At 42.3% G+C, this 22,881-nt stretch overlaps 2 protein-coding genes across 10 annotated transcripts in view; both read right to left on the reverse strand.

Moving 5' to 3' along the window:
• The window catches only part of NFRKB (nuclear factor related to kappaB binding protein), a 32,559-nt gene extending 13,765 nt beyond the window's left edge, over positions 1-18,794 (reverse strand). The window contains exons 1-13 of one of the 6 annotated variants that reach the window (XM_036930116.2): positions 18,683-18,794; positions 17,592-17,628; positions 16,259-16,414; positions 13,742-13,943; positions 8,290-8,417; positions 7,432-7,606; positions 6,757-6,858; positions 6,125-6,198; positions 5,218-5,302; positions 4,670-4,850; positions 4,331-4,439; positions 3,978-4,104; positions 3,665-3,730 (exon numbers count right to left, since the gene is read on the reverse strand). In XM_036930116.2, coding sequence (XP_036786011.2) covers positions 3,665-3,730; positions 3,978-4,104; positions 4,331-4,439; positions 4,670-4,850; positions 5,218-5,302; positions 6,125-6,198; positions 6,757-6,858; positions 7,432-7,606; positions 8,290-8,417; positions 13,742-13,943; positions 16,259-16,393 — 1,384 coding nt within the window. In that variant the 5' untranslated portion in view covers positions 16,394-16,414; positions 17,592-17,628; positions 18,683-18,794. Of the gene's footprint in view, positions 1-3,664; positions 3,731-3,977; positions 4,105-4,330; positions 4,440-4,669; positions 4,851-5,217; positions 5,303-6,124; positions 6,199-6,756; positions 6,895-7,009; positions 7,111-7,431; positions 7,607-8,289; positions 8,418-13,741; positions 13,944-16,258; positions 16,438-17,591; positions 17,629-18,682 lie in introns of those variants that run through there. The other 5 variants (XM_036930113.2, XM_036930114.2, XM_057491077.1 and 2 more) reach the window with 5 other exon arrangements.
• Positions 18,795-19,708: 914 nt separating this feature from the next.
• Positions 19,709-22,881, reverse strand: part of PRDM10 (PR/SET domain 10) — a 104,634-nt gene continuing 101,461 nt past the window's right edge. For 3 of the 4 annotated variants that reach the window (XM_057490317.1, XM_036930264.2, XM_057490318.1), the window contains one exon: positions 19,709-22,674. In XM_057490317.1, the coding sequence (XP_057346300.1) occupies positions 22,474-22,674 (201 nt within the window). In that variant the 3' untranslated portion in view covers positions 19,709-22,473. Of the gene's footprint in view, positions 22,713-22,881 lie in introns of all 4 variants that reach the window. The other variant, XM_057490319.1, reaches the window with a different exon arrangement.

Consider the following 22,881-nt stretch of genomic DNA (forward strand, 5'->3'; position numbering starts at 1 on the left):
GATGAGAGGCTAGGGTTATTCAGTAAATTCCGTGAACTCACGAAAATTCATGGAGTCAAGTAAGGAAAGAGCACATGCTAAATAAAATCTAAAAGTGGCAGCTGTCACAAAGGATGTTATGAAAACTCACTCTAGGAAAGTTATCCTATCCTTGGGGGTTCAGAAAAGGCTTCTTCTGGCTGGTGGGGGCACAAAGACATGCTGGCAGAGCAATAAGCCCTAAGGCAGGAGAAAAGTTTGCCACCTGACCGGCCTAGAAAGGGAGGAGCACTCTCCCGCTGTGCCCTCCTCCCTACCACACGGCAGCACTTACCACAGGACAGTACCCGTCCCTGCCCAGACTAGAAGCCACAGGGACCAACACTGCCTCCTCTGTATGAAGCATGCAGCCCCCCAGGACCTCTCTCCCGACAGACTGCCGAGGTGACACTTGCCAGGACTCCTGTGTTCATGGTCCCTGCAGGGAACGCCCATCCCCAGAAGGCTCCCGCTGCTTCTCCGCCCCTCGGCTCCTCTGACGCCTGCTCCCCTTCCAGAAGGCCACTCCACACGCAGCAGTCAATTCCCTGACCCTCCTGCTGTGAAATCTGGCTCTGCCTGCCCACTCCTCCACCCGGTAGTGTTCCCTCACAGCCTCCTCCTTCAGGACTGAGCTCCTCCTCCTGCCTGAGAACTGAAGCCAGACTATTTCTCCCCGGCTCTTCTGGAAAATCAAAATAAAACAAAAGCCTGGTCTCTGCATCTCTTACTATCTCACGGTCCCCTGCCCCTCACAGTTACCACCTAGCGCTCCCCATCACAGAGCGCTCGCCCACACTGCTTCTCACAGTCCACTTCCTGCCATCCTGCTGGGTAACTGCCATCTCCATACAGATGCTCCACCAGATACCCTAACCCCACAGTGACTTCCCTGCCCTCCACCTCAGCCACTTACTCCCACAGCCACAACTGGACTTTTGTCATTACCTAAAGCTGCTCCATCTTTAAAATGCCTAATCCCATGTTTCTCAACCCTTGCTGCACATAATAATCACCTGGCAACTTTTAAAAATGCCAAGCTTGGGCCCTACCCAGACCATCAGAACCTCTCTGGGTAAGGCCTAGGCACTTTCAAAAGGTTCCCCAACTGATCACAGAACAAGGCCAGGGCTGAGATCATTTACACTAACCCAGCCATTCTGTGCCCACCCATTTTGGCCAGTCACCTAGATGTCTTCCTTGTTTGTTGAACTACTCCCACCAAGGCATCACTCTGACTCAACAGAACTGCTGTCACCTCTGCTCCTCAGGTCCCCTCTGCCCCTCCCCATTCAGTTCAGTCTACATCCAGCATTTCAATGACCCTCTTACCAACAGATATACCTAATACCTCTGCACTTTTACCTGTGCGCCATTCCAGTCTAGCAAAACTCAAATTCTCAGCTATCCACATTCTCCATGCTTCAGCTCAGACAGCTGAGGGCTACCAGAGAAAAACACACAAAAGGGCAAAGAATACTGCTGTAAATGAATGGTGAGCAGCCTCCGCAGGCCATCTGCCCTGCCTGACAATCTCATGCTGCCCAGTCAAGCTAGCTTCCCATGCTCCACGCTAACTACTTCCTCACCCTCACCTCCCTCCCCACCCACGGAGACCTCACCTTGCTCACCTCCTACTGTACACAAAAGCCCTAAGACCAAACTCTCTCAAACTTCCCACACTAAAACCTACAAGCCTAATGCTGTGTATCCATGGGTACATTAGAGTCAGCAAGCTGGCCCCATTTTTGTAAACAAAGTTTTATGGGAACACAGCCACACCCTTTCATTTACAGTCTCTGGCAGCTCTGCACCAGAAGGGCAGACTTGAATAGTTGCAACAGAAGCATCTGGCCCACAAGCTTAAAATACTTGTTTATCTGGCCCTATAAGGTTTGATACTCCTGACGTGAGTATCCCATGACAGCCGTTTTCAAGCCCCCAGCCTGTCGGGTGTCCGAAACAGCATTGCATCAGCTATCATGAGCTGCCTTCAGCTCACCTCCATCATTAACTCTTGTCATTCCAATATGGAATCACTCTTACAAGGAATTCACCGTTTCTTCGTGTCCACAAATTCACAGCCTTTACATTACCGAACCTTTCAGTAACAATAAAGCTAAGGACCACTCCCTACTTCTCAACTCTCGCATTCCTTGGCTTCCAAGATTCAGCCACCTCATGGTTTCTTCTTGATTCTACAGTCACTTCCTCTCTGCTCTCCCACTCAGCCTCCCAACCTAGGAGCTTCTCAAGGCTTAAGTCCTAGGCCCTCTTTTCTCTTCACTTAACACTTTTCCCTAGGCTTTGGGCTTTGATTACTGTGTATATGCAACAACTCTCCACCCTGATTCTCTGACCTGGATTCTAAACCCATCTATCCTACTGCCTGTTCAACGTGTCCACTTAAATACCTCAAAGGCAGCTCAAACTCAGCACGTCCAAAACTGAACTCATGATCTGCACCCTGACCCAAGTCTAGATGTCGTCCATAGCTGTCTACCTCAATGAAGGGCACCTTTATCTACCAGGGACAAGTCTAGCAGGAGCAATGCCTGACAATACTCTTCTCACTCCCAAATCTAGTCCATAACCGAGTCCTGGCGCTTTCACCACCTAAAACTTTCTCAAATTTATCTTTCTTTCTAGGTCCAGAGTGTCTTCATCTCTGCACAGGCTTATGTGGTCTCTTCGACCTGAACTTGCCTGGCGCCATCACCCACACTGTTTTCTTCACCTAGATGCTCTTCTCCCCACCTACCTAGTTCCTTCCTGATCATCATTACTATCTCTGCTCAGATGTTCCTTCCTCAAGAATGTTCTCCCCAGCTCCACACTATACCACAGCCTCTTTATATAAGCTTCCATCCTTTCTGCTACTTGTCCCTTGAAGAATGTGTAAGTTTATTTCATTTCAATGAATATTTGTTCCCCAAACAAATCTTAAACCCCATGAGGTAAGCAGGTTAACTTGCAAACTAATATATCCCCAAGCACCTAACACAGTGTCTGACCCTAAGAAGCTGCAGGAATGTTAGGAATGAGTGAATCTACTGCTTTCACAACCTACTCTTCATCTACCTCCCCGTGGACCATTGATAGAGTAAAGAGAAAGGTCTGTGAATTTCGGCAAGAAATCAACACTGAGTTTTCCTCTTACCACTACCCCCAGGTAATAGTCATCACGTCACCTCAGACACGTTACTACAACTTACACAGTAACCAGGACTCATAAATTTAAGTATCCGATTCCTTAGAAATAGCTTTTTCAGGGCTGCCCAACATCCTATGCACACTATCCTTAACAGCAAAGCCCACTTTTAGGAAAGAAAAACAACTATATCATTTTAAGTTAATCTGAACCCATGGGTATGGTTACATAAGTGTTGATGCTATTGTAAGTACTCTAGTATTTAAGTCTAGCCAGTACTGGGGTACGTTATATAGAAGGGCCATTCGCTTCAGCTTCAGTGAGCCAAATCCAACTGGGGGCTGGGGGAGGGTGAAAGTACGACAGGGGACCTGATGGACTCTTTCACTGAAAAATATTGCCTTTTTCCACATTCTAAGGGATTGTACTGACTGGAAGGCAGGAAGAAATTAAGAATAAAATCTGTGTTATGGGCAGGTAATATGAGTTACTTACCAAGCAACTTCCACTGTTGGGATTTCTCTTTGAATTCAACAAATGGAGAGAAACTGGAAGGCACAGCTGTAAGAAACAGATCACATACAGAAGTCCCACAGGTCAGAGAGAATGCTAAACTCAGGATAACTGACATCCCTGGACTCTGAGGTTACTGTGAATGTTTCATGGTGTATCAAGAGAGCAGATGCATCCGAGGCATGGTAATTCGCAACTCCGTAATGGATTTAATCAGTAAAGCTGCAGTTTACTATGAGAATTAATTATACAATGGGAAAAAAAAATACTGACCCTACAGAAAAAAGCACCTTACCACGGCTTTCTCCAGCAAGATACTGCAGGGCTGGTAACACCAACTCTGCCCAGTTGGGGGCCGCAGAGAACCAGCTATTGAGGGAGCTGGCTGGAGATGACTGCCAATCCAAAACTCGCTCCTCTAGCTGAGGGAAAGTAAAGACAGAACCTTAGACTTCTACTCTACACCAGCAATTCTACATATGAGCCTGAGCAAGCTGGAGTCGATCTGTCCAATTTACCCAAGTCATAAGGCAAGTTAGCTGCAGAGCTTTGGGAAGAAGCCAGAGTTCTGCTTCTCAAGCTATAGACCATTCAAGATTTCTAAAAACGTGAACACGTTGATGTACACCTGACTTTTCCAGAACTTACCATAGGAAGACTAGCCTGCCCCTCTAGCAACAAGATCTCTAGTAGAAGAGAGAAGAAGCTGGAAGATATTTCATTGATTCCAAGGCAAGGTTTGAGGTCTTCAAGAGGCCTGATAAGGGAGGAAAAATATAAGAACTACCAAAAGACCAAAATCACACTGTTTTAGGTCCCCCAAATCTCCTAACAGTTATAAAAAAGTTCAATAAAGGACCACCCTATACCCCTTCCCCAACAGGACCCCCGGAATTCAGGGCTTACAGATTCAACACAAACCAGCTCACATCAGACACTAGCACTGGGTACACCCCTCAACTTGACCCTTCTCCCCTGCTCACTTACTCCTCCTTGATAGCAGGGACCGCCGGTGGAGAGGGAGCCTGAGCAAGAGCTGGGACCCCCTCAGTACTGTTTAAGGGCTCAGCCAAATCCTCTGCCTCAGATTTGATCACTTTTATTTTCTTCTTCTTCTTTTCCTCTTTCTCTTTCACCTTTTTTTTAAGGACAGCCAAGTCATACAGGGCTTTGAAGAAAAAGCAACATGTTACACAACTGCATTTTCTCTCTCAGGAAGTAAAGGGTCTTATCTGCATATTATTTTCCCAAGGTCCACCAGGAAAAAAACAGAAAGTCTCACTAATAAGACATTTTGCTGTTTTTAACCAAACCCAGTAAGAGACTTACAGGTTAATCTTAACACATATTAAAGAGCCAATGACCTATTGCACTGATTTTATATTCATTTTTCACCTATAAATCCATAAGAAACAATAACAAAACAAAGGTTATTGCAGGACAGCAGCCGTGGTTTCATTTATTTTTACATGTAGACAGGCTGGTGTAATTAATACCATCATCAGATGATGGCTCCATATAGGGGATATGATTACCTGCTAGAGACCCCTTTCTGCCAGCATTTACTCGATTCATGATGTCATTGAGAGTCAGGTCACCTGTCAAAAGGTCCGGGTGATCCTAGAGGTGATAGTCAGAGATTTGTTATATGGGCCCAAAAAAGGAGTTACAACTACTGGTGATTTTGCCAATGTACCTACCAGATACATTTAGACAGTAAATGCACTTGGGGAAATCATGTTGAGCTAGAAACTACCACTCTTCATAACAGAGCACAGGCGAACCCAGTTCCAACCTTTCTATTATTTACTGTATGTCATTTACAGCTTATAAAACTCTTTTGCATTCCTTGTGTGCTCTTCAAACAGTCTTGTTAAGTGTTATTTTACAGTCTGAAAGCGGGGTCAAGAGAAGTTAAGGGATTTGCCCAATATCACAGTGAGTGGAAGAGAGGGACAGAACTCAGACCCAACTTGCAGTGTGCAACTCTTCCTATCTCACCACCCAGACTCAGGTAGACTGCCTTTTTTTCCTTCCACTATGCTTGGTCTCTGCTTGGCTGCTCTGGCATTACCTTGATTCAGTCGAGTGGAGTAATAGAAATGATAAAAACTGGGAAGAGCACAGGATCTGACTCTTGGCTCAGGTACTTACTGGCTACAGGGCACAGGACAAGCTCCCTAACCTCTCTGAGAGCTGGTAAAATGGATATAGTGTCTCATAAAGACAAAAGTAGATACCATGTTTAACTTATAAAATGAAAGCATCTGTCTTCACACATCTTTGGCATTTAACTAACCTCTCTGGTTGCTCCTGCCCCCTAACAATGACAGGAAAGGAAGCACAAATGATGCAGTGACTACCTGTATCTTCCTACAACAGCCAATCCAGAGACACTAGACAGAAAGCCACTAATGACCTCCCCACCCACCCCTGTCTTACTGGTTGATGTTTCCGCTTCTCATGGTGCTTCTTTAACATTATCTTCAGGTCACTGTCCCCCAGTTCAATTTTATCTGAGAGAAAATGAACCAAACCACATGGACAAGGTCATTCACTAACACGATGCTCAAATTTAGGTCTTTCTGGTCAGTTGCAATGTTCAAAACATAAGATATTTCTGAGTTTCCCTTCTGATACTGTGCCCCCCCAAGTACAACATCCCAACAACAGTCACAGGATCAACTCTTCACCTTTTCCATACATTAGTCCATAACAATGACTTCACTTACTTAACTGCTTTAAAATACATCAAAGATTCTTACTGAAGCGTCCTTTAGTATTGCTGTTTAAGATTTTGCTTTTATTTTAGCCCAAAATACCACCTGATCAGCTCCTAAGAAAAGTTTTCAAAACAAAGGAAAGAAGGAAGGCCTACCTACATGTTAGAAAGTGGAATTGTACAAAAACTTATCCAAATCTCCTAATTCTAAGGAGTGCTGCTTTGTCTTCCTGGCAGGTAAGACTGGTGCCCACCTCCCTCCATGGGAGCTCAGCTCTGCATCCCGACCTCCCGAGCATGAACCAAACCACATGGACAAGGTCATTCACTCAGTCATCAGCTCAGTTCTCACCTGCAGTTTTCATATCCATGGTTGAAAGTGTGGGCACCACCCTCAGGGGCACCGCAGGACTAGGAGAATGCGCTGGAGAGCTCGGAAGCCATGAACTGAGATCTTCAAAAGAAAATTGTTCTTGTAAATCCAACGTGGCTGTGGACTCCAATAGGGGAGATTGGGTAAGTGGCCATTTGGGTTCAACAAGGCTAAGCCAACAACATGGAGGCCAGGGTTCCACCATTCCTTTCTGACCCTTCCCCAGACGTACTGGAGCACACTTAGGTCATTTAAACGGCTTTTCCAGGAAGAGAGACTTCAACTGAGTGATGGGGTCACATTGCAGCAGGCCAACAGTCACTACTGCTCTCCTGTAAGGGGAAAAGCAGTTCTCTCAAGTGGCACCAGATAGGCCTACTGCGGAGAGCCCCGCCGTGCAAGGATTCATCTCATCTAAACTCAAATGCCACTTAAGCATTAAGAGCTAAAAGGTCTATAGCCACACCCCACCTAACAGGAAATGTCTCATGCCCAAAGATGCAGGAGTTCTGAGTCCCACTATCTACCCCCAAGACAGACAACAGGACAGCTTCTTTGCTGGGAAGATAAATGGCTTCCATTGGCACCAGCAAACAACAAACTGCTGGTATAAATTCATCAGCCCAGCTACTCCTAGAGCCCAAGGACACTCACCCTCTTCATCAGACGACAGGTCTGTGTCACCGCACTCTTCCTTCACTTCCCTCAAGACCTTCAAGTAGCGCTGCTGGGTCCGCCATTCCCGCTCCTCTGCGGTGCGGGATGGCGAAGGGCGCTTCTGCCGGGAGGGAACAGCTGGACCACTCCGTCGGGCCATCTCCAGTAGGTCCTAGGAGAGATCAGCAGTGGTATACTGGCAACATCCAGAGCTTGTTCTGACATATTCTCTAAGCCTACATTCTCTTTTCTTCATTTTTAAAAACTCAATTCTCTCCCTCCAGATCACAAAGATGTATGTACATGAGTTAACGTCCAAACAAAAATGGCCTATTTTGATTATTGCATGGAAAAAATCCTAAATCTGAGTGTTGAACTGCTCAATCCAGAATGAATACTTGTTATAACAGCCACCCAAATATTTCCATACTGAAGCTTAAAGCACCACTTAGAGCCAAAACAACTTTGCCTCGAAGAATTACCAGGCTGGTCCAGACCCAGGGGACTTTGAGCTTGGTGTACTACGTGTCTGTTGGGGGTTTGGAGGCCTGGGCACACTTGCACTTCCAGTCCAGAGCAACCTGGCTCCCCTTAAACCATGATGGAAGCATTTGTTTTGTCTTAGTAAATACTGAAGCTACAACACTTTTAAGAGGTACCTTTTGTTGTCATGTTTCAACAACTCAGCACACAATATAAAATTGGTAAGAAAGTATGATACAGTTTAATTATGTCACAACCGGTAGCATTTTTTCCTTAGTGATGTCTTGTATTTTATACCTGAACCATTTCTTGAAGTCATGAAATCTGTGAATTCACTGCCCATTTTCTGTACCAGTTCCCAGCATTACTTACACTCCGGGAAGCCAATATTTGCTTCAGCAGCCGATGGAAATATTGCTGCTGAGAAGTGAGGTATCGCTTGTACTGCGACTTGTAGCATAGCTGCCGATACTTGACCACCTCAGGGTTAAAGTGTCCATCTTAAAAGAAGAGAGGTACAACTCTATGTACATCAGTCAGCAAATATTTAATGCATGCTTAAAATGTAGTAAACTTTATACTAAATTGGAATACAGTATTATAGTGTGGGGGGAAAGATAATCTATATCTATGTGGAGAGACAGAAAACAGGTGAACAATATCCAACTCTAAATAATGTTCAACTCTCTTAAAGACTACAGGAAATTAACTTGAAACAACTATAAAGAGTAAGGAGACTTAAATCAGGAATCTCTGAAGAACAATACATAAAATGAGGTCTGATTAAAGCCAACTGTGGCAAAATGTTAAAACTGAGAAATACAGGTAAAAGTTAACAGATGTCTTGTATTACTTTCTAACTTTTCTTAAAAAGTTAGTGATGCTTCCCACTAACACCCAGAATTTCCTACCTTCATGAAGTCTCTGTTCAAGTGTCACCTCATCACCTGACCAACTACCAAATGTCATGAATGTTTAAAATGTCAGAATGAAAAATTGGGAGAAAAATTAAATAAATAGAAATTTAAAATATAAGTAAAAATGGGGAAAAGGCAGAAGGAGAAGCACGTGCTAAGGCTATGAATCAAGAAATAACTTGGCATGTTCCAAAAATTGAAGAAATGTCTGTATGACTAAAGCAGAGTGGGCTGTAGCTGAGGAGAGGCAAGAAATGTCCTGGGATGGTGTGCAGAGAGCAAACCACACAGAGCCTCATAGGTCATGGAAGTTTGGAGTTTGCAATGTATCCTAAGTGCAATGGAGAGAATTTGAAGGGCTTAAAGCAGAATGACTTCGCTGGTAGCAAGAAAGAATAAAAACTATTGCAGTAATCAAGGTAAGAGATGGTCAACAGCTTCCCTCCACACTCAGAAAAAAAGCTGAGGCCCTAAGACAGGCTGCAGGGCCCTGTCCCGTACTATCTCTAGTCTCATCTCCCAGTCTCCTTTTTGCTCCCCCTACCCCCACCCCACTGGCCTCCATGCTATTTCCTGCACAAGCCACATACCTTCTCAAAGCCTTTGTACTTAAAAGTACCCTCTGCCTGTGATGCTTCCCACTAACACCCAGAATTTCCTACCTTCATGAAGTCTCTGTTCAAGTGTCACCTCATCACCTGACCAACTACCAAAGCAGCCCCTTCCCGTCCCTCTGGTTCCACCACCCTTCCTTATTTATGGTGCTCAGTATCAACAAACATTTGCTTGTTTATCATCTGTGTCTCCCTATTAGAATGTAAGATCATTACCATCTCTTCAGAAACTCAAAGAATGTCTGGCACATCTTAGCTGATTAGTACACAGTGATTATATGGATGGAAATAGAGAGACTTGAAATATATTTTTGAGGGAGAAAAGATTAGACTGGCTGACATTTCAGTTGCTGGGGTGGAAGGAGAGCAGTGGAGGAGTCACCTGAGCACAGTACTGGCCACTGACACATGGACACACATGGTACTAACAGGGATCGCTGGCCTGAGATGAGGAGATCTGGGAGAGGTCTGTTTGGAAATGTCAGATTTGAGAGCAGGTAGGCTATGATGACAACTGAGAAACAAAGGTTGAGAAACTAATCTCAGAAAGCTAAAATAAGGGGTTAGAGTACATGGTATTGCTGTTTTTCCAACCACCCTAACGATATCCAAGATAACTAATAACAGCAAACACTTAGAACAGTACCTGACACATAACTGCCACTACATAAGGGTCTTACATATATTTCTCATTTAATTTTTGTTAACAACCCCACACAGATTTAAGAAATTGAGGCACAGAGACGTGAACTAACTTGTCCAAGGTCACATCACTAATGAAAGAGAAAATCAGGTTTGAACCTAGATAGTCTAGCTCCAGAGTCCAAGCTCTTAACCATCATGCTATGCTGCGTGTTGCTGGGAAACAGGACATTTGACCTTCAAAAACAAGCAGAGTTTAATGCTACTGATGCTGTCTGATATTCATTCAGAAACTGGGCTATATTTTACCTCTTTGCGTTTACTCTTCTTTAAAGCCATGTTCCTTCAGTCTTTAGTTTCCCCCACTTTTTGACAGCATTAAATGCTACATTTAATTTTTTTAAATTAACTTACATTACTTAAATCCATTAAAATATTATTTGGGGCATATTAAACCAAAAAGTATTATTAAAATCATTAATAATTATGTTAAAATACATTATTAACTGCTTTTACTGTTCTAAACATAGCTACTAGAAAATGTAAAATTGAACATGTGGGCTCACACAGTATTTCTACCGGTCAGCACTGGGCTTGACAGCAGTGAGTAAAGGAGACCAGTGTCAGCTGAAGCTGGGTAAGTGGGCAGCAGCCAGACCACACAGAGCCTTTTGGGCTAGGACTTTTAGTCCGGATGAAGGCAACTGGTAAATGTTCTGAAAGTGAAGTTTCAAGCAGCTCACTGCAGTGGCTGTGGGGGGGGGGGGGGGGGGCTGCTGAAGCAGCTGATCAAGAGTCAACAGCGGAGAGATGGGGAGTGAGAACAGGTACGACACAGGTCAAGACCAGAACCTAAACAGACAGGAACAGGGAGTGAAGAGGGGCTAGCAAAGAAGCGGGGTGGGGGTAAGGTCAAAGACACAGGAGGAAATCAGGACAGGGAAATATCAACAATGCCAAGGGGAAAAGTACAAGACAGAGGAAGTGCCTGAGGCACCAGATGCGCAGATGGACGGAGAGATCTAAAGCATCTGCTGGCTGGGATATTACACGGTTCGCTGAAGAAACAGGGAGCGGGAAAAACAATGCTTACTGGAAAAATTGGTGAGATAGGAATAAGAGCTACTATTAGATGATGCCATGTCAGTGTTAAATTTTGTATTTAAATACAGAAAATTTCTGTATTTCCTGTATTTCTCAATTTGATCATTTGTGGTTATGTAAGAGATGTTCTTGTTCTTCAGAGATTAATGCTGAAAAATTTAGGGGTGCTAATGTTTGCAACACTCTTAAAGGATTCAGAAAAAGTAATAACAATAGTAGTAAGGACAGAAATGATAAAAGAGTAAATGTTAATAGTTGGTGAATCTGGTGAAAAACTACATGGGTATCCACTATGAAGTCTTGCAACTTTTCTGTGGGCTTGAAATTTAAAATGAAAAAGCTTGACGGGAGGTAAAAAAAAAGAGGTCGCTGGTGGCATTAACAAGAACAAATAAGGGAGTAGCCACAAGGTAACAGGGAGGAAGCTGTGTCAAAGACAGCCATGGACACCTTTCAAGGAGCTTGAAGACAAAGGAAAATAACAGAGGCCAACAAAAGGGACAGATGGGTCAGGATTTTTAGTATGAGACCCCCTGAACACATCTCTAGGCAGAAAAAGAGCAAGTGGAGTGAACATCCAGGAAGAGTGTACACCCAGGTGGACTGAATACCCAGGATGGAGAACACAGTTCACTGAGGAAACACATCCCAGAGGAGAAAAAAGATGAAAGTATCAAGAGCAAAGGTTAATCTTAAATAGAGGAAAAAAATCCTTCTTCCTCTGAGATTCATCAAGTAGGCCAGAATGGAAATGAATAGTGAGCTGGGACGGGGGATGAAGTGGGACATGGGAGTTTATGACAATCCTTTCTTTTATGAAATAGGAGGCAAGGGAGTTTGATAACCATTTGGAATTTAAGGAAAATGTGATTATTTGAAACAGAATCAGGAAAGATAATCAAAAAGTAAAAGAATACCAAAAAAGCAATGACAGCTCTGTTAAGACTGGTAGCCTTAATAACCATGGTGACGCAGCTGTCTGCAACAAAACTAGATGAAACACCATACTGGTCAGCATGATATATGCAGAAATTCCTGCCTTGACATTCCTTGTTTGTATCCTTACCAGAATATCATATTGGCAAAAGATGCCAGCACATCAGACAGTACTAACATCACATAAGGTCCCTGACAAACCCCTCAAACCAAGCGGGCGCTATCAGAAGAGATGGTTTACACTCACCTGAGCCTCCTGGCTTTAGTGAAATAAACCTTTGCCAACTACGGAGAGGAATTCTTCTTTAAACTAACAACCCACCAAAGGAGGACTGCTTATTTTAAGCCCTAAGGATAACGAGAGGTCTTCAGCGATCAGCCTGTGCCTCTAGTCTTTCCCAGCTGCCAAGTGTCCAGTTTAACAAAACTTGAGATGTCCTGTCCTCTCAGAGCCTCCCAACAAAGCAAAGTTACCCAGAAAGAGGGAGAGAAGAGGCCTCTGCTCCTCTCCATTGGATTGAGAGGAAACTGTAGCCCCAAACCATCTGGCAACCTCCGTGCAGTAACTCAGGCAAGGACCACCACCAAGGCCAGAACTACTGAGTAATGACATTACTACATGGTCCCAAAATATCATCCTACTGATTGCTTCTCAATTACGAAGGGAAAAAGAACACTTGACAATCCATGGGTCTGGCAGACGCCACTTAACCAAGCGATTAAATGCATCACTACTAATGATGGGAAAACTGACATCATGTGCCTCCTGAGGTGATGGGAGAAGTAGCACTTCCCTTCTAGGATTCTTGGCAACAGTGTTTAACCCAAATCCAATCATGAGGAAACAAGAAGAGAGAAAAGAAAATTCCCCAGAACACAGGACATTTTACAATTCAAGCATCCTGAGCTCTTAAAAAATGTCAACACTTTGAAAGACAAGGCCAAAAAAGGCAGAGGGCCCTGGAATCAGGGAGCTAAGAGACGTGAGATCCAAACACGATGCATGAGCTTTGACTGGATCCTATATCTAAATGGCTACTACAAAGAACATTATGGGAGCAACTGAGAAATTTGAGTATGAGCTATACTACGATATTATTTGATCAATGTAACATTTCTTGGGTGTGTTAACAGGACTATCATTACATGGGAGAAGGTCCATGTTAAAAGATACATACACGATAAAGTTCTCAGTGGTAAAGTATCATGCTTTCTGAAGAAAAAAAGTGTGTGTACCTGAATCACACACATACATCTGTGTGATATAGCTTACCATAAAATGGTAAGTGTGTTTCTAAAAATTTTTAAAGACTAGTGCCTCTAAGATGCTAGTAATATTTCATTTCTTGATCTAGGTGGTGGGTACATAGTTGAATTAATATTATAATAAATCACTGACCAATATACTCATGGTCTATGTATTTCCTGTATAAGCTAAATGTTTTGTTAAGCAAAGAAAAGGAGAGCCCGGGCAACAAAGTGTTGCACCAAACCACTCCCTGCTGGGTATCTGTGCGTGAGAATAAACAGAATAAAACAAAGCAGTATTCACATTAAGTGAATGTGTTCCCACCCTCCACACTCTCAGAAAAAGAATGCTGAGCTACATACCTCGGAAAAGCTTCTGGGCAATGTGCAGAGGGTTTCCAAAGCGGAAGTTCTCCCCTCTGAACAAGGCTAGGATGAGTTGGTTTTGCTGCTCAGTACTGTCTTCTGGAAAGCGAGGCAGAAACTGCTGGAGGTGTTCGCGTTGAGAGTCACTCAATACTTCTTGCCATGTTGAGAAGCTGACTACATCAAAGAATATCTCAGGCTAAGAGAATCAGGAAAAAAGTAAACAAGAGAAAAGTAAGTTCTTATGCTTTTCTGTGAGTGGAAATATATACATAGTATAAAATATTTAAATGTACAGTTCAGTGGTATTAAGTACATCTACACTGTTGAGCAACCATCAGTACCATCCCAGTTTTTAAGTCTTTTAAACAAACGAAAATCACATGGATCTTTACTTAATTCTCAAAACTCAGAGATTAGGAAAGACTACATAAACCACTTTCTTACACCCAACAGTAATAATCCAGAGGAAATCGTTCTCAGTACAAAGAATCCCATTTGGAAACCATTTCTGCCACAAGGAACATCTGAATTCAGGTTAAAATGAGTGTCAGAGAGAACTTGAGGAGTTGAGGTCACTTACTGAAAATGAGGAGAGCAGGATGGAGTTCATTTTCAACTTAACAGTTACATAGTGGCTATCTGCTGTGTGCTAAGTACTAAGACTACTGTACATATTGTCTGGACAGGGAAACAAGTAATTACAAGAATGCTTACCAGAGCTGAGTCATATTTACGACAGTAAGGGATAAAGAAAAAGATGTTGAGGCAGGAGGGTTAAAAAACCACAGAGCAAAACCATTAAAAAAAAACAATTAATACAAAAGAAAATACAGCAGTTACTTGTAGGAAGAATGGAGAGATGAGACAGGGAAGGGTACACAGGGACTTGAATGGTATTGGTAGCTTTCTACTTCCTCACCTCTGTGGTTTTATATAGTCTTCTCCTATGTAATAACTTCACTATTTTATTAATTAAACAAAGAGTTCAGACAATGTTTGGTTAACACAGGGCACAGAAGGACAAGGAAGCAGCAGACAGCAGAAAAGAGAAGCAAGGGACCAGTGTACATGTTAAGTACCTGTGACTTTATCCTAAGGACAATGGAGAGCCACCCAAGGACTGGGGCAGGAGAGAACCCAGAAATCCAACCACCTAGTAGGTGTCTCCGCATGCATGTACCAAAGCACCTCAGGCTCAATGTCCAAGATCTTCCCCTGCAAACTTACTTTTATACACTGCTTTACTCGTAGTATCTCAGTGTCTGGTATAAGCAGGTACTTACTAAAGTAAGTGTTTGCTGATTAAATGAATGACAGAGAGATCTGAAAGAGTAATTAAAGACAACACAGATGGGAAAGGTATTATGGCAGCTTTAGTATTGTTACTTCAGGTGGGAGAGGGAATAAGATACAGGCAAAATGGTGACTTTATCTATAATGATTTACATCTTATGAGAGAAAAATCTGAACTAATGTGGCTAAATGAAATTATCGCCTAAAACTAGATGATGCACAAGTCAATGTTTACTCTGTAATATTCTATCCTGTCTACATGTCTGAAATATGACAAAATAAACAAGATAAAAAATCAAATACAGTTAACCCTTGAACAATGTGGGAGTTAGGGGCACCAATTCCTACAGTTGAAAATATGCGTGTAACTTTTGACTCCTCAAAAACTTAATTACTAATAGCCTAGGGTTAAACCAGAAGCCTTACCAATAACATAAATGGTCAATTAACACATATTTTGCATGTTATATGTATAATACTTCATTCTTAAGAAAAGTAAGCTGGAGAAAAAATGTTTTTCAAATTGTCACAAATCTCCAAATAATTTTCCAGTATGTTTATTAAAATAAATCCACATATAATTGGACCTATGCAGTTCAAACCCATGTTGTCTACAGGTCAACTCTGTTCCACTGCACACAGTGCCTTCCTTGCACAGCACCACGTTATAAATAGTAGCCACCTGAACAATAATGATTACACAGCCTGTCTGTGAAAGGGCTCAAAAGCACACTGATATCCTATCCCAGAGCATGTATTATTAACTGATACATGTGAATAACTGATACATGAAAATAGTGAAGATTACCTATCAAGTATTAACTGATACATGAAAATAGTGAAGATTACCTTATGGACAGAGATAATATGTTTGGGTTTTGTTTCATGATTCACAACATGGGTAACTATTTCAGTGTAAACATATATGAAACTTTGCCCTTAAAATATACTTAACTGCTCAAAATTATCCTGTTAAAAATAGGACGTATATCATATTATCAAATTATGTTAACATGTTAGCTTATATTTTCTTCCTTAATCAGAATACTAAATAGACTTTACATTTTTTAAAAAAAAACCATTCTGGCTGGAATGTAGAAAATGAAAGTGAAGAAAGGACAGAAGACTGAAAACTTCTAAGTATAGAACAGGTTTAGGACAGTGCTAGATGGGGAAGCTGACAGAGGGGAAAAGATGATGATAGTGTTAACTACTTACATCCTCTAGAAGGTCCTCAGGCAGACTAACCCTGGTGACCCCCAGGAGGCAGTCCTCCATAATACGTGTGCCATGGCCATCTCCACATGGACCCAGTTCCAGCGGATCCGTCAGCATATGGTCCAAAGAATCCATTGTTTATGTTACACAGGAAATCTAGACAAATATATGCAGTTATACCGCAAGATAGAAAGGCAGAAATCTCAGGGATCTGGTTGACACTAACACCCCTTCAGAAAATATTCTGGCCCAGAAACTATTCAGTATCAAATCTTTAGACCTTACCCTTATACCTTAACTTCTCCCTTTGTATACCATTGCATTATCATCTGAATTTTCAAAATCTTACCTAGTAGGTCTCTTTTTACTCAGAATATTTCTATAGTAACTCCCAAATTTATAGAATTTTCTTATATCTTCATTTTACACATGAGCAAAATGAGACTCAGAGATTAAATGATAAACAGATCAGAGTTCATGATTTTAGACTTTTTAGACCAATACTCTAAAATAATTTGATGATCTTTTTTTTAAGCAATTCTTTGTTGTTCTTTCACACACACAAAAAAAATTCACTGCAATTCCACAGAGACTAGTAAAACTCAGATATTAACAGTAAGTCATTTAAGAAAGGCCTATTAAGTGCAAGGCCCTTCAAATATCTCACTTACTTCTTACAATTGTGTAAGACAGGGTTAGTATATCTATTCCACAGATATTAAAACTGAGAATCAAAGCAGACAAGTAACCTTCCCAACCCCAAAGGTAGGGCTGAAACTCAGGTCTGCCTGACTGCAAATCCATATTAACATTATACATAATACTTCCTGTATAAAATCTCAATTTAAATCCTGAAAAGGGAACATCTTAATATGACTTTATTAGTTCACATAAACTCCAGATGTTCCAAGCACCTGAAAATGATGGCCAACAAACTAAGGGACCAATCTGCCTTTAGTTGGTCCATCTGGTATTTATAACCATGGAAATGTAATGATATTTTTCTCCTTCCTGTAATAACTAAAAGCTGCTGGTCACCTTTAGAAAAGTACACATTAAAACCATTTTGAGAGCACCTCATAAGGCTGATGGCTGGAATCAAGTGTAAAGTTGAGGCCACAGAACTGAACAAAGCTAACAGGACTATGAGAAATTTGAACTCCATCATTCTACAAACACTTGCTAAACTAACTATCTCCTAGGCCTACCAAATGGGCTAACAAGCGCAGTAAAATGGAGAGAAAAAAATAGACTTAAATCAAAACATCAAACTTCTAGCTTAGTCCCAGTGACTTTAGGCGTATCTTACCTCCCTAGGTGTCAATTTCCTTACCTGAAAAATGAAGGTCCTTATTTCTAATCCTGGAATCCTGCAAAGAATAACCTCCAAATGAATGACAATTTACATGACTTAACATAGTTACATAATGTAGCGACGTAATGCCTTCTCATTTCAAACCTCTCAAATGATAAAGAACAGACCTGTAATACTACACAAGCACCTTCCCACAAAATATTTCAAGTTGTCTTGAAAATATTCCAATTTATGTAAAAATACTGAAGAGAAACTAGCAGTGTAGGAAGCACCTATGTGGTCCCCAAGCAACTGCGTCCAACCACCTTTTACCACATGGTGAATTACAACATCCTGGACATTGCAGGTGCCTAAGTAACTGAAGCAGGTGAGAAAGCACATGCATATGCTGAGAACCAAACTTTAAAATAGAAAAAAAAAATGTACAAGCAACCTGATGCTTAGAATAGTTCTCTTAACAGAACTGATATAGAACGGGGTAATAGCTGCAAAGCCAGAGTTCTATCTGACTCTTAGGAAGATCCCCTCTGTTTCACAACTTGCTCACAAGTTTCTTCAATTACAGTGGATGTGTAGCTAAATTTAATCTATTGGAGTGGTAACCTTTGCCCTGCTACTATTCTGAACAGGATCTCAAAAATGCAGGCAGCTGCCAGAGGGCTGGAACCCCGGAAGCAAGGATTTCTAAAACTTGTGGCGCCCTGAACCTCTTTACTAGACTAGGAAGGCTTCTCCCAACGGCCTTTCCTCTGCACCGGGGTTAACCTTCCTTTCTGGACCCTCCCCAACTCAGAAGTTAAACCCTTGGCTCCTTCCGGAGCAACCACCCGCTCCAAATCCTTCGCCCCAGCAGCCAACCCCTCCCTAGCCAACCCCGCCCCAGCCTAAAACCTGGGTCCCGCCCCTCTAAACTGCACCTCTGCACCCACCGCCCCTCCCCCACGCCGTGTCTAACCCTAACCCCCACCCACCCAGGCCTGCCGGCTGCCAACACGCCTGCTCCGCAGCCCCTGGCCCACAGGGACGAAGACCTGAGGAGACCCAGCCGCTCCCGCCCTCCGCTCCCCAGCAACACTTTAACCCTTTCGCCGCCCCGGGCCCTCCCTCACCTGAGCCGCAGGCGCTGGTCTCCAACCCGCTGCGCTTCTCGGCCCGCGCGCTCCTGGACGGGCTCGCTCCCGTCAGGCGCCTCCGTGCGTGCACGCTGCAGAATCCGGCGGCGGAAGGGGCGGGGCTCCGCGGGGGCGGGGCCCGGTGGTGCCGGGGGGCGGGGCTGGAGCGGCGCTGACCAGCACCGCCGGTCCTCCCGACGTGGTTTGATGTTAGCATGTGAGGCTCACCTGGGTCAGGAACTTCCGGAGGGCTCGGATGGTGTGTTTACCTGGCCGAGAATTGAGGCTCCAGAGCCCGTGAGTGAGTGAATGAAATTTTATTAGCTAACGTTTGCCGAGAGCATACCCTGGTCCATGCACTGTGCTAAGCACTGTCTATCCCTATCTTTGTACTACAGCTGTATGCTCTGTGCACTATTAATACCGTTTAACAATTGAGGTAACTGTTTCTCGGGTTTCAGTGAGAAGGTCGCGGACTTGCAGGCCTGTGCCCCCGGCGTGTCCCCATTTATCCCTCCCGTCACCTGATCCTCGACATCCAGAAAGAAGTACACACAATGAAGGAATACATTTTAAACTTAACTCGATGTCCTCTTAAGAATCATGGTCCCTTTCTTCTTACTCACTGGGTCATACTTAGAACTGTTTCAGACTACTTACTCCACAGCCTCTCCCATCGGTCGTGCAGAGACCATCCTCAGTTTCCTCCACTGGATGGAAACTGATGTTCCTCCTTTGTAAAATAGCCGTTTCCAAATAAAACCCAATCTCTGCTCCCCTGCTGGCTGCACGCCTGCCCTTTGTTCCCGTTAGATCAGATCGTTGAGGTTTTTCAATTAGAAAACCACCGAGTAAAAGGGCAGGGGAACATCATTCCGTAGTTGTCACCCAGAAATTCCCTTACCTTGGGTTCCCGGCCAGACCATGTGAAACCACAGAGTCAAAATACTACAAGTGTAACATTAAAAAAAAAAAAAAATCTCAGTAGTTTTTGTAACTCCACACATACAAACCGGGAAGATGTTTATTTAAAAAAAATATTTATTAATTTTTACACCTGTTGAATAGCACAAGACTATTAACACTATAACTCACTGAATGTACAATAAATGTTCACATTTAAATAACAAGATAGGGTCAACATTTTTAACCTGTGGGTTGGCTTCAGCATTGCATGAAGTGCTTTTTAGCCCTAGACATCTTAAAAGTTTTTTGAAAGGATAATTCCAAATCAGAAAACAATTCAAGAAGATCAAAATAGTTTTTTTCCAGAGTAACAGGAATTTTACATGATGTAATATTTATTTATGTGAGCACAAGTCAAACAATAAAAAACTGTATGTAACCTCCAAAATTTTCACATTGCACTGATTGAAGTCTACAGTGCCAATGTATTTTAAGAGGTACTGCGATATAAACATTGGCTACATACATTTTTTTCCAAATTGGGTCTTCAGATAACTTATACTCTGCCATCTCTTCTAATCCAAGTCCAACTTGAAAATCTGTTACCTTCAAATGAATGTGCAGAATGCCCAAAGCACTGTTTTTTGGCTTGACTGGCACCTGAGTCTTTGCCTGATAATATACAAATTAGTTTTATAGTCTTTACTTATTCCATAAAAGGACAAAAACTTTTCTTTTAATGGGAAAGAGACAAAGAGGTCCTTCCGCAATATTTTCTTCTGTGCATTTTAAAACTTGAAATAACTGGCATAAAATGAACATTCCATTCAGTGATTGTTTTCTACTTTAATCAGCAAGTTATTCCTGAGGAGAGGGGAGGTACCTTGCCAGTTCAACTTAAAAAGGACCCAACAGGGCCAAGTTGAAGGTATAAAAATTAAAGTGGACCTTTAGGAAAGTCTACTATTCTTCACCTAGCTCGTCTTTCTAGACTGGACACTAGGATATTTACAAGCATTACACTGGGCGACTTTGGGACACAGAGTCTCTATTTTGTGACTCAGAGTCAGTATGTTCTATTGAAACCGTTGACATTACCTCTTCGTTCACCAAAGATATAGAGTCCACTTTCAGTTTATACACATTTACCAAGTAACTTTCACAAGTTCTCTTAGTGTACAAATTTTCAGGAACAGCTAAATGAATGAGGTTTCAAAAATAAAGTGCAAAATCTACATATTAGTAAAATTATTTCAACAGAATTGCTTGCTTTTCAGAAAGGTATTTTTACCATAAAGAAGCTACTCTACTTATTAGTTTATTGAACAAGTCTTTACCCATAAATGTAAATAAAATAAATCAGTTCGCTTCATTTGCAGTTGAAATTAGGTCTTTCTCTTCTGGAGTGATAAATTCTGCACAATTATTACTCTAAAAATGTGTCAGTATGTCACAAAAGGTTGTTAATACAGACTGGCTTCTGCAGTGTCTTATGCATAAAATTGGAATGCACAGTAAAAAAAAAGGGAAATATTTTTCCCCACTGAACTCATAGTTAACAAGACTCCAAACAGGAACACATATAAGAAAAACTCTCATTGAGGCAGATTTTTTTTCCCTCTCCCAACTAACAGTGTAATATTCATAAAGATTGGATTTCCTCTAGATCCCTTATAATTACCCTATGTATTATAAATGGTCCCCACATTTTTTCCGCTAAGTGTAAAGGTGCACATCTTACCAAAAGGTCCACATGAATTGCAATATGTTTAAAGTTAAAAGTGTTAAGAAATCAGAAGGGCCACCTTTCCATCCAACCTTAAAGAATGTTCATTTTAAGACAGCATGATAAGTACTAAAATACACCGAACGCTGTGAGTGAGAGCTAGATGTACACCTGGTAAGAGCAAGGAACCCATCCTTTACTGATGAATGTTTGACAGATCCTGCAAGGCAGGACAAGGTTTCAGTGCTTTTCATTTTATATATCTATATCCATATATAGATATAGATATATAATTGTTTCAGTAATTTTTCTTGGTACCGATATCTCCAATACCTCCTTCTTGATACAACCACAACCAGAAAATGGGAGGCAAACTTTAATGTAAGAACTTAAGTTTTGCTGACCTCAAGCAACCCTTTCTCTTACATGGAGCCTACCACTGTGGAGTAATAAAGTAAAATCTATCCGAACGTGAAGTTCTAGCCTAATCTGTTGAGGGCCAGCATCCACTGATAACCATAGCCTAGCAACAGTTTTTCCCAAAAAGGCAAGTTTTTCTTTTTAAATCAGCATTAAACATTTCAATGACAGTTTTTCCTTCAGTGCATTACTGTCAAACCTTTCTTCCATCATTTTTATTTTCATACGCAGTTGGCTTCCTTCATTAAATTACTGAAAGCACAAACTCACAAGATGAAGCAGTTCTGACCTAATACATGTCCAGAAAATGCTCCTGCTCCTTTGGTGCCATGGCTTGGAATGAAGCAGTCCAGTGGCCATGGACGTGGCACATCTTTTCTTCACCTTTGGTACAAACACAATACACCACTTAATATTTCCACAAAGGAAAAGTAAGGCTTATCAATGTGTTAAAAAACCAACTCAAGAGCTAAGCAAAGTTTCTCCATCTTGAAATCTGTACTCCTCTGAAAGATCTCCATTCTGTGGCAGAAACTCCTAGGGTTTGAAGAGTCAATTTGGTAAAGACGACACTGATAAAATAAGTCCCAGTGTATGTCTGAGTGTCAAAACCATGGTTTCCAAACTCTTGAGTGAATGATAAATCTTAAAAAAGAGTTCCTCGTGTCAGAGGCTTTCAGACTTATGAACGAGGAAGGACATGTTGTGATGCTTGATTCTAGCTCAAAGATGGATTTTAAGGTTTAGTGATATGCACCTCGCTGCTCCCGGTCCCGTTGGTGGTGGTGGTGATGATGTACTGTGTGGGCTGCTGTTGGCTGGTGGTCTGGGGGTCCAAGTCACTGGGTGTGGTTGGCTGAACCTGGACTCCCCCAGAGAGGGCAGAAGCTTGTTTTTCCTCCAATTCTGGTTGACTTTCTGATAACACATAGTGACCCTGAAGCAGGAAGAAAAGGATCTTTAGGAATCTAAGGCCTAAAGTGGCAGGGAGAGAGGGAGAAGGAATATGAAAAGAAATGTTACAAGGGGACATCAAAGTAGGTGCCAATGGGAGATGCTTTACCTAAGTCCTTTATAGAGGACGGTGCAGCCACAGTAATTGACTGACTACACAGGTAATACAAGGGAGGACCTGAGTTGTTTA

The sequence above is a fragment of the Manis pentadactyla genome, chromosome 13, assembly GCF_030020395.1.
Source record: "Manis pentadactyla isolate mManPen7 chromosome 13, mManPen7.hap1, whole genome shotgun sequence".
Taxonomy (NCBI): domain Eukaryota; kingdom Metazoa; phylum Chordata; class Mammalia; order Pholidota; family Manidae; genus Manis; species Manis pentadactyla.